The sequence below is a fragment of the Musca vetustissima genome, unplaced genomic scaffold (genome assembly GCF_032173495.1).
Source record: "Musca vetustissima isolate MV318-11 ecotype Yass unplaced genomic scaffold, APGP_CSIRO_Mvet_v1 utg4212, whole genome shotgun sequence".
Classification (NCBI taxonomy): Eukaryota; Metazoa; Arthropoda; class Insecta; order Diptera; family Muscidae; genus Musca; species Musca vetustissima.
Genome location: NW_026882272.1, coordinates 1 through 17,057, shown reverse-complemented (window position 1 = coordinate 17,057; position 17,057 = coordinate 1). Strand labels below are relative to the sequence as shown.

The window sequence follows — 17,057 nt, the reverse complement described above, 5'->3', positions numbered from 1 at the left end:
GAATGATGACCGTGAAGGTGGTTCTTCAATCGACAACGGACGATTCCTCAATGAATACTACAGAAGAGGGCATCACATTTTCACTCACTTGCATCCAAATCTGATATCACAAAGTTTTGTTGGCAGCGTTCGCTTGCTTGCTGGCGGTGATCGTAAACGTCAGCGTTGACGCCGCCAACAATTAGTGGTAAAGACAGATCACGTCGCGTAGTGTTGTTCTTGTTGTAAAATACACAAGAGGAAAATAGTGTATAATAGTAGTCTAGTTGAAGGTATACTAAGTAGATCGGAAAACTTGGATCTACAGATGACATTTTTACAAATCGGTAGTCTGCAACTAAACGATCCTGTTTTAAGACCCTTAGTATCTGCCGAATATATTCGATATTTAATACTGTTGTTTCTAATCTTAATAGTGAGTGACTGACTGACTGACAGTTCATCGTCCAGACGAAACAGCTGAAGCTAGACGCTTGTGGGTTGTTGTTGGTGTATAGGCGTGAGATAAGCCTGGGTTTTTTCGAGATTCGAACTTGAAGGGTAAGAAGGGCACCCTTTGTATTAGGCAAAGGGGAAGAGCCAGAATTCTGAAATTCGTACGAAACTGTACTAAATTTAGTTTTAATTGTATATAAATTGAACATACATATATAACTAGAATCTTGAAATTTTATATGGAATACCGGTTGGGAAGTGGTGTTGATGTCTGGAAATGACTTTAGAAGTTCGTATTTATATGTACGAAAATAACTAAACGGTACTAAATTTGGTACAAGTTGGATTTAAGTGAACAGATAGAGCTGAAGTCTTGAAATTAGAAATTAAAATGGTCGTTGGTGTGTATGATTGAGGTAGTTTAGGAAATTCGTACTTATGGGTACGAAAAATATTAAATGGTACTAAGTTTAGTACAGTTCGGATTTTGGGTGAACGTATAGAGCTGAAAATCTGAATTTTGGAATTAAAATTACTATTGATGAATGAGTGTATGGAAAGTACTAATCGGCACTAGATTTAGTAAAATTTGATTAACGGATAGAGCTGGACTCCATAATTTTAGAATTAAAATTACTGTTAGTGTACAGGATTGTACTAAATGTTACTAAATATGGTACAATTTGGATGTATTTGAACGGGCAGGGCTGGGATCCTGAAATTTCTGATTAAAATTAAAAAAATCGTATTTACGTCTACGAAAAGAAACAAATAGTACTAAATTTGGTACAATTTGGATGCTGGTGAACGGAGAGTCCTTAAATTTGGATTATTATTGGAGTGCATGACTGAGGTAATTTTGGAAATTCGTACCTATGGATAGAAGAAGTACTAAAATTGGTAAAATTTGGACTTTGGTGAGCCGGTAGAACGGGAATTCCAAAAGCTGCATGTAATATTCTGTCGGAATGTTGAATTGAACAGATAGAGCTGGAATTCTTCTATTTGGACTTCCGATGGTGGATTTAAGATTACTTTTAGATTGTAGGATTGATGTAGTTTTAGACATTCTTACTTATCAGTACGAAACGTACTAAATTGCACTAAATTTGATGCAATTTGGATTTCGTTTAATAGATAGGGCTGGAATCCTGATATTTGGAATTAAGTTTACTGTTGAAAATTCGAATTTATGTGTACGAACAGTACTAAATACAGTAAATATGGAACAATTTGGATAATGGAGAGAGCTTGAAATCTAAAAAATAGAATTATGATAAATGTGGGCATGTAGAACTGAGATATGAGGGTAGTTTTTAAAATTTATACTTATGTAAAGTAAATTTGGTACAATTTGATTTTATGCGAACGACTTTTATGACCTTTGGAATAAAAATTACTGTTGGATTGGGGTAGTTTAGGAAATTCGTACATATGGTTACTATGTGAACTAAAATTAATACAATTTGGATTTTGGGTGAACGGCCAGAGTTGAGATACTGATTGATGTTTGAGCGTAGAATTGAGACATGGAGGTAGCCTTGAAAATATGTACTTATGTGTCCGAAGAGTGCTGAATGGAACTAATTGTAGAACCTGATCACTTTTGAATCTGTATAAAGGACATAAGAAAGATATTTCGGAAATTAGTGCTTATGTGTATGAATGTGGGCATAGAGATGTAATTCGAAATTATAGTACAACAAATTATACAGTATTCATGATTTCCATATAATATTATTTATTTGTGTTGTATTCACTTTCCGCATACGAAGTAGCGGGCACTTCGCTAGTATTTAATAATTAAAGTATAAATAATAATGTTTGGGTACTTAGAGGGTTAAGGAAGGATTTTTAGAAGTTTCTAGAAGTACCACATGCCGGAAAATTTGATTTAATAAAATTTTCTTCTGGTGTTGCTATGAACCTACCGATGCCCTTTTTATACCCTACACCATAAGGTGGAATTCATATCAAAATTGTCTTTCCTTGATATATTCGTCGGAGACTCTATAAAAAATATATATTCTTGTTCGGAATTAGTCGATTTAGCCATGTCCGTCTGTTGAAATCATAAGGCTCGCAATATTTAAGATAGAGATTGCGCATACATTGCTACAACTTCTAAGATGTTTGGCATTGAAAATAGGATATATTGGTCCACGTTTTTGTATAGAGCCCCCACAAACGGTACATCTCAATATTCGGTATTTTAGACGCGTTTTTCAATTGCCATATATTTTGTATTTTTGGTTCTCATTAGATTGAGAATCTTCCTACCAATTATCAGTTCAATGTTGATAATTGGTAGGAAGATTTGATTTGGGATAGCCCTTATTTAACGGTACCCCGAAATTTTGGATATCTGTGGAGATTGAGCGAATTTTTCAACCGAATTGACTGTAATCTGATATTTTGTGTCCTCGTTATGTAAAAAATCTCTCTTCCAAAAATCATCATTTTTGGTACGGGGTAGCTCCCATATTACGGCACCCCCAAATTTGGGAACTTTGGTTACGGGTTTCTAATTAAAAAACACATATCCGTATTATTAATATTGACCCAATTTTCAATTTAGCCACCATATAACGGTACCCCCCAATAATCGGTATTTTGTGGATTTTATACAGATTTTCCAATCAAACTGGCTGTTATTTGGTATTCTGGGATCTCATTGAATAATATATATCCGTACCAAAAATTATAATTATTGACCCAAGTTACAGCTTAGTCCCCACATAAAGGTTCCTCCCAAATTTCGATATTATGGGTAGTTTGGACCCATACCCTCAATGAAAAACTCAAATTCATTTAAATACCCTTCGTCATAACGTTGCTTTACTGTTTTTATTATTTACCCACTTTCTTAGCCAATTTACCGCTAAACGATCGCAGACATCTCTCTTTTGGAATGTTTTAAAAACATTTTGGACAAAATTAATTTATGATTATGACGATTACCTCCGTTCAGACAGAGTCGACAGATAAGAAAAATGCTGAAACAAAAATAACAATTATTTTTGCGGGCGCAGTAAACTGGAGGAGATGGCTAATAATAATCAAAAAGTTATATTCAGCGATCACGTTTACGCTTATCGCACTCAAAATCAAGTATGATCAATAGAATAAAGTTCGCGTTGGATATTTGTACATTCAAGGGTTATAAAATATGGCGTGCGCAGTGCTTTATGATTTATGGCGCTAGCAGGTGGTAACTGTATAACTCGGGGGTTTCTTTAATAGATAGGCCACCTATAAGTAACAAATAAAGGTATTTTTTAAAGGAACCTCTGTATCAAAAAAAATTAAATATCTACCTATCTTTGAGTATATATAGGTCCAGGAGCTCTAATAGGTATATCAATGACACCAAATTAATTTTCAATCAATGTGACTATATTTCCGTGTTCTTGGTGGGCACGGATTTTTTATTTAAATATTTTTCAATACTTCGTTAGCTTAGAATTTATATTAAGTTTTTTCAAGTAAATTTTTGGTATGGATTTTTCAAAAAATATTTTTTAATATTCGATATGCGGGGAATTTTTACAAATATTTCTAAGGCGAATTTTAAGCGTTGCTGTTTTATCAATCTTTTCATGTCCAATTTTTGGCGTGGCATTTTTACAAATACAGGGTATTATGTTTTTGGTCATATGTTTGTAACAGGCAAAAGGAAACGAGATAGACACATGGTTCCTTTTGAAAATATGCATAGAATCACTTTCTAAGCCGATTTATGCATGTCCGTCCGTCTGTTGATGTTAAATTGTAAACAAAGTACAGGTCGCATTTATCATCCGATTTGGATGAAATTTGGCAAAGCTCATTTATTTGGCCCAGGGGCGAACCCCATTGAGATTGGGGAAAATCGGTTCAGATTTAGATATACCTCCACATATATAATTTCGTCCGATTTAAGGTAAATGGTAAACCAAAGTCCACGTATATCTTTCGATTTGCACGAAATTTGGCATAGCGTACTGAATTAGACCTCGAATGACGTACTTTAAGTTTCGTGAAAATCGGTTCAGATTTAGATATAGCTCCCATATATTTTCGTCCGATTTAAAGTAAATGGTGCGTCAAAGCCCCTAAATATAATTCTATTTGCACGAAATTTGTCATATCGTACTAAATTAAGTCTAGAATGATGTGTACTAAGTTTCGTGGAAATTGGTTCAGATTTAGATGTAGCTCCCAAATATATTTTCGTCCGATATAATGTAAATGGTGCACCAAAGTCCCTAAATATCTTTCGATATGCATAAAATTTGGCACAGCGTATTGAATTGAGGTATAATGATTTGTGCTAAGTTTCGTGAAAATTTGTTAAGATTCAGATATAGCCATATACATTCTCGTCCGATTTAAGGTAAATGGTGCGTCAAAGCCGCTAAATATCTTTCGATGTGCACGAAATTTGGTGTGCTAAGTTTCGTGAAAATCGGTTCAGATTTAGATAGAGCTCCCATATAGATTTTCGTCCGATTTAAGGTAAATGGTGCGCCAAAGTCCCTAATTATCTTTCGATATGCACGTAATTTAGCATAGCGTACTGAATTGAGTCTATAATGATGGGTGCTAAGTTTCGTGAAATTGATTGCCCTTGAAAGAGATTATAAAAAAATATACACTCTATAGTTCATGGCCCAATGAATAGGTAGTCCATTTAGCGTAGGTGATATCTTGATTAACTGTCAAAGTGGGTAATTTCTACTTGAATTCGACGTGCAGTGTTGCCAACCATGCGAAATATTATTAGGAACCATTTGACATATGGTCGAGACAAAAACAAAGGTTTTTGTTTTGATACATCACCTTATTATTGTATCATGCTATAGCTCTAAAAAATAGTATTTATAATAGTACGTTTACATTGTGCCGGATTTCGTTAACACAGAGGGTTTAAATTGTCAATTCCATTGTATATATGTCAAATAAATAGGTTAACCTGATAAAAAATTCTAATCTAAATGCCGTCTAATATTCCGAGAATCTTTCAGATAAAATAATTAACATTTTATTTATATAAATTCAAAAATATTTTAAACTTATTTCTAGTTAAATATATACACACACTAATACTTAGTTAATAATACTCAATATAACAAATTCAAAAATGTTCATTCAAAATGTTCAATTGGGCGAACTTGTTAGATTATATACTTTTTGTTTAAAGAAACCCAATTTACTGCTCGTCTGTTTCTTTCGTCGCTCTTCGGCAAGTGCTTCCTTATAGGCCCACCATTTGGCACGTACTTCAGGATTTTTAGGTCCCCATGCGTCGGAACATTTCAATGATGTTTTGAAAGTCTAAAAAAAAACAATAATTAAAAATTAATTAATTATTTTGAAAATTTTGCAAGAAATTCTCCATTACTTACATTACAAAATGCATCCTTGTAATGGGTCTTGATATACCACCATCCCCAAAGGGGGAATTGTATGACACCAATTACAAATATTGCCCAACCGGCAGCTATAAAGAACATGTTTTATTATTGACTATGTCGTATTTATGTATGTATGCATGTCATTGATAGTTACCATTGGCAGACGTGGGATATTCTATTTTCTTATAGGTCAGTGGCTCAATGGTTACCATGGAATAGATAAATATGATCAACATCATAACCGGTGTCAAGAAAGACCAACATAAACGCCAATAGATTGAAACTTTTCGATGGGTCATGAATTCAACATCGTCACAGAAGTTTTGTAGGCCTGTGAGGAATTTAAATATGTGAATATTAAAATAATATAAAAAATCCCCCAGTATTAAAACTCACCATAAATCCAAATAATACCAACAATCTCCAAAATTGCCAAGGCAAATATGACATAAGTTCCGCCAAAGAAATCAACTAAATTCAAAATCCATTGGCCTCCCTATAAAATAATGTATTCAAAATCGTTATCAAAATTAAAAATTCTGCACCTCTACTTACCGGTGTCACATAAACCAAACCCAATATAAATCCACATATCGATGTAATCAGGGCGACAGCCCAATATTTAAATGATTTAAATTGATCGCATATTATGGTCACAATTGTACTCTGTAGGGCCACAATTGACCCGACGCCCAATACGAAAAGCATAAAAAAGAATAGAACAGCAAATAGCTGGGGTACCGCCTGAAATTTAGCAATAGCATCCGGATAGGATATAAACGCTAAAGCTGTGCCACTTTGTACCACTTCTTTAATATCGGAAATATTTAGATTATGTGCTAAATTGCCTAGGATGCCGAATATGGTAATACCAGCCAGTAGGCTGGTCACTGTATCCAAGCTGGTTACAATCATGGCATCTCTGAAATGGGAACAAAATAAATTATAATATCGGCAGAGGTTATAGAGAACAAATTTACACTCACCTATATATTGGATGATCGAAACGATTATAGGATGAAAACATTATAATCGGTCCAACACCAACTGCCAGGGAAAAGAAACATTGGACTACAGCTTCCTTCCAAACCTGAAATAAAAAACCAGGGATTTTTATGTTGGAAAAATAAACTTTCTCTATTGAGATGTCAAAGAAGAAAAGATAGACCTTCCTCGATAAACCTTTGGTTTCACCAGAAAACCAAAAAAATCATTGTTTATGAATTTCGAAGGCATTCCGAAAATACATTTTTAATCTCAAGCTAATAGCTTGGAAAGTTTTCCTAATAATCATACGAAAAATACACGACTATGTCGATGATAGTCTTTGAAATGATATTCTTTAAAATCCAATATTAACGACTCCAATAGCCCCTGAAAATATATTTTTATAAAATCAACGCCTAAGACCACAATTATGGCTCTGAAGGGCTTCAGAAAATTATTAAAAATAAATTGCAAAATTTAGCATAGTCTGTTTTTGATAGTCTTTCAAAAACATTTTGAAACAAATACAAACGATGTTTTATACCCTCCACCATGAGAACGGCAATCAAAATATCTAAAATTAATGAAGGCCTCCTAGTAGAAAACTCATTTCATGACAGGGCATTGCACATCCCGAAAAAATACGTTCGAAAAATATGATTGAAATTCTCAAAATATGTAAAAGTGGGGCTATAATATATGGGGCTATAATAAAAAGGATATCATTATTTATATTTTATGGTGGATATGGTGGCTACCCTGATTCTTGGGTCATGTGTGTTATCCAATGAGGACCCAAAATACCAAATTACAGCCAATTCGGTTGCAAAACGTGTCCGAAATCCCCAAAATACCTAATATTAGGGGGTACCGTTATATGGTGGCTACCCTGAAACTTAGGACAATATTAATAATTTCTGTTACGGAGATGTGCTATACCATGAGAACCCAAATACCAAATAACAGCTGAAAGACGTGTCTGGAATCTCCAAAATACCGGATATTAAGGGGTACCGTTATATGGGCTACTCTGAAACTTGGGTCAATATTAATAAATTTTGGTACGGATATGTATTACTCGATTAGAACCCAAAATACCGAAAAACAGCCAGTTCGGTTGAAAAAACGTGATCAAAATCTCCAAAATATCAAATATTGGGAGGTACCGTTATATGGGGGTTACAGCAAAACGTGGACCGATATATGACATTTGCAATACCAAACATCGTAGGAGTATCAGCAATGTCTCTGCAAATTTTCAGAACACTATCTTAAATACTGCGATCTCTGATTTCAACAGACGGACACAGCCTTTCAAATTCTTTCTTTAAAAAATCCACGCTTATTGTTCTGACAGTCTTTCAAATATTTTCTTTAAAAAATCCACGCTTATTGTTCTGACAGTCTTTCAAATATTTTCTTTAAAAAATCCACGCTTAGCATTCTGACAGTCTTTCAAATATTTTTTTAAATAATCCACGCTTATTGTTCTGACAGTCTTTCAAATATTTTTTTAAATAATCCACGTCTAGGGTTCTGATGGTGCCTCAAATATATTATTTAAAACATCCACACTAGGGTTCTTACAGTCAATTATATTCCACGGTCAGTCCTTCCGATAACATTATTTTAAAAATCCAAACTTTTATCTCCGAAAGTCTTTTCAAAATTTGTCTTAATAGAAAATCCAAGCGAATACATCTGATAATTCTCAAAAATATCCACTTTCACTTTTTTATATATTCATTGACCCTACAATCTCCGTTACCTTTAAATTCAACAGCTGCTCCCAATCCGGTTCCAAAAAGAACATAATACCATCGACAGCACCCTCCAATGTAACGGCACGAGCTAGCAATGCCACCAGTACGACATATGGAAATAGCGCCAAAAAGTATGCCGCCTTACCGGAACTTTTAACACCTTTGCGTATAACGAGGAATATAACAATCCAGGAAACAAATAGTGTCGCCGTCAAATATAAATCTGGCCAACCAATACCATCGGCAATTTGACTTTTTTCTTTGGTTACTATTTCACTGTGGAAAGAAAAAAATAAATATTGAAAAAATCGACAAAGTTTTAACTTTTCAAAACATACGTAAAATATAACTCGGAACTACTGGTCAATTTATAGGATGAGTTGTTTGGTATTATGCTATCCTCTTTGGGCATAGAATCTACACAATTTTCCCAACCTTCCCGGCAATAGGTCCATGGTAGAACGGCTTGACACGATACGACCATATAGTATAAAGTCAATGCGATCAATGATGAATAATATGTAACGATACATATTGTTCCGAAAGCTTGACCATAACCAACTCCTACAAAGTAAATAAAAGAGGAAGTGATTTTAATTATCTGGAGATGTGCTAAATGTTTAACGCCTTAAAGTATGCTTTGCTTTTTTCTTCATACAACAATTCAATTTACGCCAATTCTATTTCAAACTTTCGACGAATAAAAAATAGTAATGATAGATAAAATCTACGTTTTTGCTTCTTATATTTACATACATATTATTTTTTAATTTTTATTTCTCTATCTGTGTTTGTATTCTTACCCAAAAATGATGGGCATATGGACCAAATTTTCACAGAACCTTTACTAGTAAATTGTCCCATAATCATTTCCAAATAGTACATCGGTTTGCCTTTGAAATAAAAGAATAGAAAGTTTAAATCGCAATTAATTTCAAATTAACTTGTTTCATAAAATCGATTCTTCTTACCAATCAAAAACAATACCACCAAATATGGAATTAAAAATGCTCCACCTCCATTTTCATATGCTGTAAATGGGAAACGCCAAATATTACCCAAACCCACAGACATTGATATGCAGGACATTAGAAATTCAACACCATTTGACCAGTTCGGCCGTTCGTCTTCATCGCTGACGGTATTTTCAGTCTTTCCATTTTTACTGTCAATATTGTTGTTGTTTGAGAGCTGCAAGGATATGGAAGTAGTAAATTTTATTAGAAAAGAAAAGGGCATATCAATATCTGGTTGAAAAAAATCCGGTACTTTGACAGTTAATCGAGTCATCAGCTGCGCTAAATGGACTATCTATTTATTGTGACATGGTCCCGGTCATCTGTCAAATTTGTTCTAATAATATTTCACATGGTTGGCAACGCTACTCATCGAATTCAAGAAGAAATTACCCACTTTGACAGTAAATCGAGACATCAACTGCGTTAAATGACCTACCTATTTATTGTGCCATGACCGGTATCATGATGCAATAATAAAGTCATGTATAAAAGCAAAAACCTTTGTTTTTGTCCCGACCATCTGTCACATTTTTTTTCTAGTAATATTTCACATGGTTGGCAACACTGCATTTCGAATTTAAGTAGAAACTACACACTTTGGCAGTTAATCGAATCGTCAGCTGCGCAAAATGGACTACCTACATGTAAGAAGCGAATATTATCGGCAATTTTGGTAGAAAATCACGTTTAAGTAAAAATTGAAAGCTATTTACAGCTGGGATAAAATCATCTGGCCTTATCGGACGACCTTATTATTTTGTCATGGTACCGATTTTTTTCCGAGTAATATTTCACGTGGTTGGCAACATTGTACATCGAATTCATATTAATTCATGAAACTACACACTTTGACAGTTAATCGAATCGACAGCTACGCTAAATGGACTACCTATTTATTGTGTCATGGGAAATCTCCACCCACTTATTCGGAGACCGTCGTTCTACTTCTCGGGATACTCCCTCGACTAAGACGAAAACCCCAATTTTATCCATTAAATTGAGGTGATACTTTCTCAGGTCACTTTAAATGGGAACTGATCTGAGTCCTGAAATGTAGTTATTAACGGCCCAAAATGTTGCCTCAATGATCTTAGAATCATAAGCACACAGTCATTTTGTCCGAAACTCGCTGCAGAAACGCCGCTTCCTTCTTATTTGATTCGCAACTACAGACTTCAGGCTTGGCAAATCTACCATTGACCAGATTTTCACTCTTCGCCAGATCCTGGAAAAACGCACGAAAAACACATCGACACAATCCACCTATTCGTTGACTATAAAGCCGCATTCGACAGCCCTATCCGTTCAGAGGCGTTTAAAGCCATGTCTGCGTTCGGCATTCCTGCAAAATTAATACAGCTATGCAGGATAACTTTAACAGGTGCAATGTCAGCAGTTAAAGTAGGAATGGACCTCTCGGAGCCCTTCAATACCGAACGAGGACTCAAACAAGGTGACACTTTGTCGTGTGACCTGTTCAACATCCTGCTGGAGAAGGTCATACGAGATGCAAATGTGAACAGAAATGACACTCTGTACACCAAACAGCACACCGACGACATCAACATACTGGATCGAACATTGCGTGCGGTAACAGCCACCATTGAAAGAATTTAAAAGGAGTCTGCCAAAATGGTACTGGCAGTATATGGAGAAAAGACCAAACTGATGGTATCAAAGCGCAAAACGCTCGGTAGACTCGGACTAACTGTGAAACTTGAAAACTACAGCTTCGAAGTAGTGAACGATTTCGACCTGCAGCGACTACGTTGGCTAGGCCATCTTGTGAGAATGGATGAAGATGCCCCAGCTCAAAAGGCTTATAAAAGTGAGCCAAGTGGTGATTCACGCAGAAGGGGAAGGCCACGAATCCAATGGAAGGATCAAGTAGAGGACAACATAGCGGAAAATGGTCTTTCAAATTGGATGAGCTCGCGTGCGGCATCAACGTTCTGTGGTGCACCAATGGAAAAGGAATAAGCATCACTGAAAGAGACAGTATTGTCAAGGTCTTGACTGATTGAATAACATACACACAAAACGGTTCCGTCCTATTTTTTGTATTTTGAAGCTTTTAGTCCGGAAGGTGAAAAATTATATTTTCAGAAATTTTTCAATGGACACCCATGTTTTAACAGCTTCGGTGCATAGTTAATGCCCTGAAGAAAGTGTTTGTTTTGACTCTCTAAAATTGTTCTGAAATGTTTGCTGATTTTCGGCGTAAGGAAAGAATTCTCTAGTAAAAATGGAAAACAGGGTGATGCCACGGTTAATTAATATGAGTGGAGAGCGACCATCGGCTGTTATGGCGGTCCCCGCCATCACCATGGCCGGCGCTTGAATTCTGGTGGCCAACCGAAGGTTCACATTTTCAGCTAACCTCTTTGGCAAGTAAACACGATCATGTTCCAGCCACTGCGACGCGGGTTTCGATCAAATCGCTTCTTTACTTTTTGAACCATTTCTGCTGATGTTGCTGTTTTCTTTCACTTTCTTGAAGTCGGGCTACGCTGCCAGTATCACTGTAATGAAGGATGGTACGAGACACAAAAGATTTATTCACATTTAAGGGGACCTCTCCCATTCTCGATTTTAAATTTTCAAGATTTTCATTGGGCTGGTAAATGAACACCAATGCATGTTAAGGTTTGTAACTTTACACATATATAATTTGGTTGTTGCTGTTATGTTGTTGTTTTTAGTGACTAAAGAAAAGTCCTTATTTTTGATGGCGGGCATGATAACTCCTTTTTGGAACATCGGAATCCGGATTATTGACTTGGATCAAAAATTAAAAAAAATTTTGGACCTTCGAAAAAATTTTTTTTTTAAATTCGCCTATTTTTGACCACAAACTAAGTTAAAAAAATAAGGAAGTTCTTCGCCTTGTTCATACGAGAGCTACACACTCCCAGAGAAACGTGTAAAAATTTGGAACCGATTGGATTATTAGTTTTTAAGTTATCGTGTCCGCCATTCATTAAAACACTGCTTCGAGAAAAATGCGTTTAAAGTTTGAGAATGACTCTTGCTGACACAATAAATCGGCTATACCTTCAAGAGTTTTTGAGATTTTCACTTGAAATTCTGTAGGAACATTCTTGAATTAGTGTAGTTTTGAAAAGCTAAATTACATTTTTGACACCGAGAATGGGGGGGGGGGGGGGGGGGGGGGTTAGTCCCCTGGATTGCTCTAACAACAGCCACTTGTGGTTTTCCAGCCAAATATAAAGAAATCAGACTATCACGCTTGAATTCCATCACGAATAACTTTTTTGTGGAAAATTCTCACCAAAATGCTATGCTACATGGAACAATTTAACAGCTGTCGGACGAGTGTCTTAGAAATGACAGCAATCTGAAGATGGTTGCAGTTTTTTCATCTCACCCTGTATATTGCTAAGTCCCAATTTATATTAGGCGAGTTTACTTGCGGCAACTCTTTGTCTGTAGGAGAGAGGGGCAAAGGGAATAGAAATGGAAAAAAATTGCTTGTATCGACAATTTTCTGGCAATTCGTTTTGTGTATTTCGTATTTGTTGACATTTTATATTTATTTAAATGTGAAAAAACTATTGACATCAAATGAAAAAAGAAATATTTTCGAAACCGAATTGCCTTGTATAGACGCATGGAGCAAGTTCAAAAGGGAACGATAATAATTGCCGCAAGTAAACTTGCCTAATATAAATCAGGACTAAATATTATAGAGTCAATAAGTAATAATGGCTGTGTGTTATACTCTCTTTCAATATTCCTTACATATTGCCACAGGGAATTTAGCTTTTTAGCCTCATTCTTAATGCTCTGCAAACCAGTTTGTGACCTTGTATTAAATTCTGTCACATTCTGTAAAACATATTAACATAATTATGTGTGTAAGAAAGTATTATTTGTGTAAAGTATTATTTTTGTATTATTATTTTTTAATGAATAATTAATTTGTTATTTTTACATGTCACAAGTACTTGTAAAAATAATTTTATTGCTTTTTTCTTTGGTTCTTTTTTTTAATTATTGACATTTATGATAAGTCATTTTGGGTCGGCATACATTTGTAAATATTGATTTTGCATTTTATATTGGTTGGAGTCCAAAAATAAATGTAAACACCATTAAACGAGTCATTAGGTCTGGGTTTATACGCCGCCTCCGTCCTCTTTCTGCGACAAAGTGAAGAAAGGCGGTTAACATGAGATGATATAAAATGCTTTCGGAAGAATGAAATCATTTTTTTGTTATTGTATGGAACTTTGAAATTTCTGGTGTCATGGAACATTTGCATTTTTTATTTTTTGCAAGTAAGTAAATCGTTTATGGCTTGTAAAAAATCCCCAACAACAATAAAGATTTAACAAACTTAAAGTTGTGAAATGAAATGCACGTTTCATTGTTGTACTCTTTATGGGAATTGGTTACATTTGGGGGATTTTTGTTAAAGCAAGAAACCACCTCATAAATATTTCTATTAACAAATCACTTAGTTTTTATTCTTCTAAGAATGAATTTTTATGTTAATGGTTATATACATTTTCAAAAGAAATCTAGTTAATATTTCACAAAAATCCCATATCTCAAAACTTTTAGATTAAACATGTTTGGAAATTGATATAATGACTGTGTTCACATTAAACATATTTTAATAAAAGTGTATTTTACATCGTAAGTATCTTCTAAAGACACTTTAAGTACGACAAGTACGGTCGGGCTGAACTTCCGATACCCCCCACCATAGGCATATATGTAATAAAGCTTCCAACGCCACGTGGAACTCTACTACAGAGAATAAAAATACGTGTCACACACGGCGTGGTATTTCTAGATTCCTTACCCTTTTTTCTTTCTTTTAATAATATTACACAAAAGACCTACCCACTCAACATCCAGACTGTCCATGACATACGTTTAGATTTACGAAACCCACTTGATCTCAAATGTCAATTCCATAGCGTATACGTCAATTATAATTCACTGGATTTGGGAACAGAATTAAGGTGACGTATACGATAGTAAATTGAAATCGAGTGTGTTTAGTAGTATAATCGTAAAGTGTGGATAAAACGAACATAAGCAAAAAACGGGCCCTATATTTATATATATTACAAAAAAAGTGGACCAATACCATCAATATTTTCCAATGACATGTTGATGGCAAATTTCATAGGGTATTGACATTTATTGAAATTTTCCCATCCCACGAGTGACTATGTTATACTGTCGCCACTTCTAATGTAATGAATAATAAGGGATATACCAAAAAGTAGACCTATACACATGATTTTTCTAAAGGAAAGTGAATGTTGTAAACCAGGTGTCTAAAATGATTGTTGTAAACATCTGTTTTGTTAGTGAAGATCTTCAGTTTTTTTAGGCCGGTTATTTCACGAAAGGTGTTTTTTTCCTAAGAATTGGGTTAGGAAGCTTGAGAAAGCTGGGCAGTGACGCAGAAAAATTCGCTGTCCTATTTACATAATCTACACCGGTTTTTCCCTTGCATCCAATCTTTTGAAAGTGGACCGCTGTTATGTCCTGTGAGAATACCGGCCAGTCTGCAGATTTCCCTTTTGTTTAGTGTTAAGATTTGCTTTGTTTCCTTTGTCTTTGTTTGGGTCTACCCATAAAATGTTTGTCTTCATCCCAGCCGATCGCTATTCCAAATAATTTTGTGGGTTTCCATTGCCCATGACCTTAGTTCTACATGGGCATTATTTATCTATTTAGGTCTGTTAGTCGCACTTCTGGCGAGTATATTTGTCACATGGTTTCCTATTATTCCTATGTGACTCGGTACCCATATAATTCGTAGGAGACCATGCAACTGGAAATTATTTATGGTTTTTCTACATTGTAATACAGTTTTGGATTTAACTGTTTTAGAGGTTATAGTATTTATACTCTTCACCATACTGTGGTGTAGTGTGTTATGTTTTTGTGCATATGTTTGTAACAGCCAAAAGGAATCGATACCTTTTGAGAATGTGCATAGAATCACTTTCTGAGACAAAGTACAGCTAGCATTTATGATCCGATTTTCATGAAATTTGGCACAGGTCACTTATTTAGCCCAAGGACGAACCCTATTGGAAAATTGGAGAAAATCGGATTAGATTTAGATATAACTCCCATATACAGTTTCGTCTTATTTTATGTAAATGGTACACCAAACTTCCAATATTGGTCCGATTGAAACAAAATTTAGCACAGAGTACTAAATGAGGTCCATATAGATATATAACTCCCATATATAAATTCGTCCGATTTTATGTAAATGGAGTACCATACTGTCAATATTCGTCCGATTGAGACAAAATTTTGCACAGGGTACTGACTTAGGTCCAGATTGACGTATGCGAAGTTTTGTTGAAATCGGTTCAGATTTAGATATAGCTTCCATATATATTTTCATCCGATTTCATCTAAATGTTGTATCAAATAACTAAAGTTTGTCCGATTAGGACAAATAAGTGCACAACGTACCAAATGGAACCTAAATTAACGTGTATTGGGTTTTGCGTCGAGCTACAATTTGGATAGCGCACTGTGCTGCAGCATACATATTTTGCTCCATACATATTTTGCTCGATTTCATACACATGATTGACATTCAATTTTTCATAAATTTCCGAATGGTATGTGCATAGGCATGGCATAATTACAGAAGGTAGTCTCATTTGAGAATTTGATGATGGCAAACCTTTTTAATTCGGAATTCATCTATCAATTTTAAATAATATGAAAAATAAATTTCAGAAAATTGTATGTATGTCGATTGGCATATTTTCAATAAATGAAACAAAATATATTTTCTGAAGCTGAACATAGCTCTCAAGATTTAACCATGGTTGTTACATCTTATAAGTTTTAGAGGCAGGGAACTGAAAAATGTTTATAAATATAAATTATTTAGCAAATTTTGCCACGTAATATGCGTACATTTCGAAAGAAGTTATTTTGATGGTTCATATTTAGTGCCAAATATCTACACAAAAATTATAAACATAGATCCACTTTTTTGATAGCCCCCATAAAAGGGTAACCTCAAATTTTCGGTATTTTGAATTTTTTAAGTGCGTATTTCAACCGAATTCGCTGAAATTTGGTACTTTGAGTTCTTATTGGACAGCAAATCTCCCCAATAAAAATTATAAATATAGTTCCATTTTTTCGGATAGTTCTCATATAAGGGTACCCCCCAATTTTCGGTATTTTTGAGTTCTTGAGCGCGTTTTTCAACCGAATTCGCTGAAATTTGGTACATTGGGTTCTTTTTTGCTGCCAAATATCTAAACTAAAAATTAGAAACATCGGTCACCTTTTTCTTATAGCCTTCATATAAGGGTACACCCTAATTATTGGTATTTTGGGGTTCTTGAGCGCGTTTTTCAATCGAATTTGCTGTAATTTGGTATTTTGTAGTCGTATATGGGAATAAATCTCCCTACCAAAATTATTAATAT

General features: G+C 34.8%; 1 protein-coding gene and 1 long non-coding RNA gene across 2 annotated transcripts; both read right to left on the bottom strand.

Annotated features, from left to right (window-relative positions):
* Positions 1–80: 80 nt before the first annotated feature.
* On the bottom strand, positions 81–11,182 carry LOC133328482 (sodium-dependent nutrient amino acid transporter 1-like). The gene is made up of 12 exons (XM_061537048.1): positions 11,171–11,182; positions 9,553–9,772; positions 9,385–9,474; positions 8,920–9,145; positions 8,587–8,857; positions 6,818–6,921; positions 6,387–6,753; positions 6,228–6,327; positions 5,986–6,162; positions 5,823–5,917; positions 5,605–5,751; positions 81–218 (listed from the first exon to the last, which is right to left on the bottom strand). Exons 1-12 carry the CDS (start codon positions 11,180–11,182, stop codon positions 81–83), a joined length of 1,947 nt encoding a protein of 648 aa, XP_061393032.1.
* An 829-nt stretch (positions 11,183–12,011) lies between these two features.
* Positions 12,012–13,004, bottom strand: LOC133328484 (uncharacterized). Its single transcript, XR_009754287.1, has 2 exons — positions 12,802–13,004; positions 12,012–12,177 (listed from the first exon to the last, which is right to left on the bottom strand). It is a non-coding gene; the product is annotated as an uncharacterized LOC133328484 (long non-coding RNA).
* Positions 13,005–17,057: the final 4,053 nt, after the last annotated feature.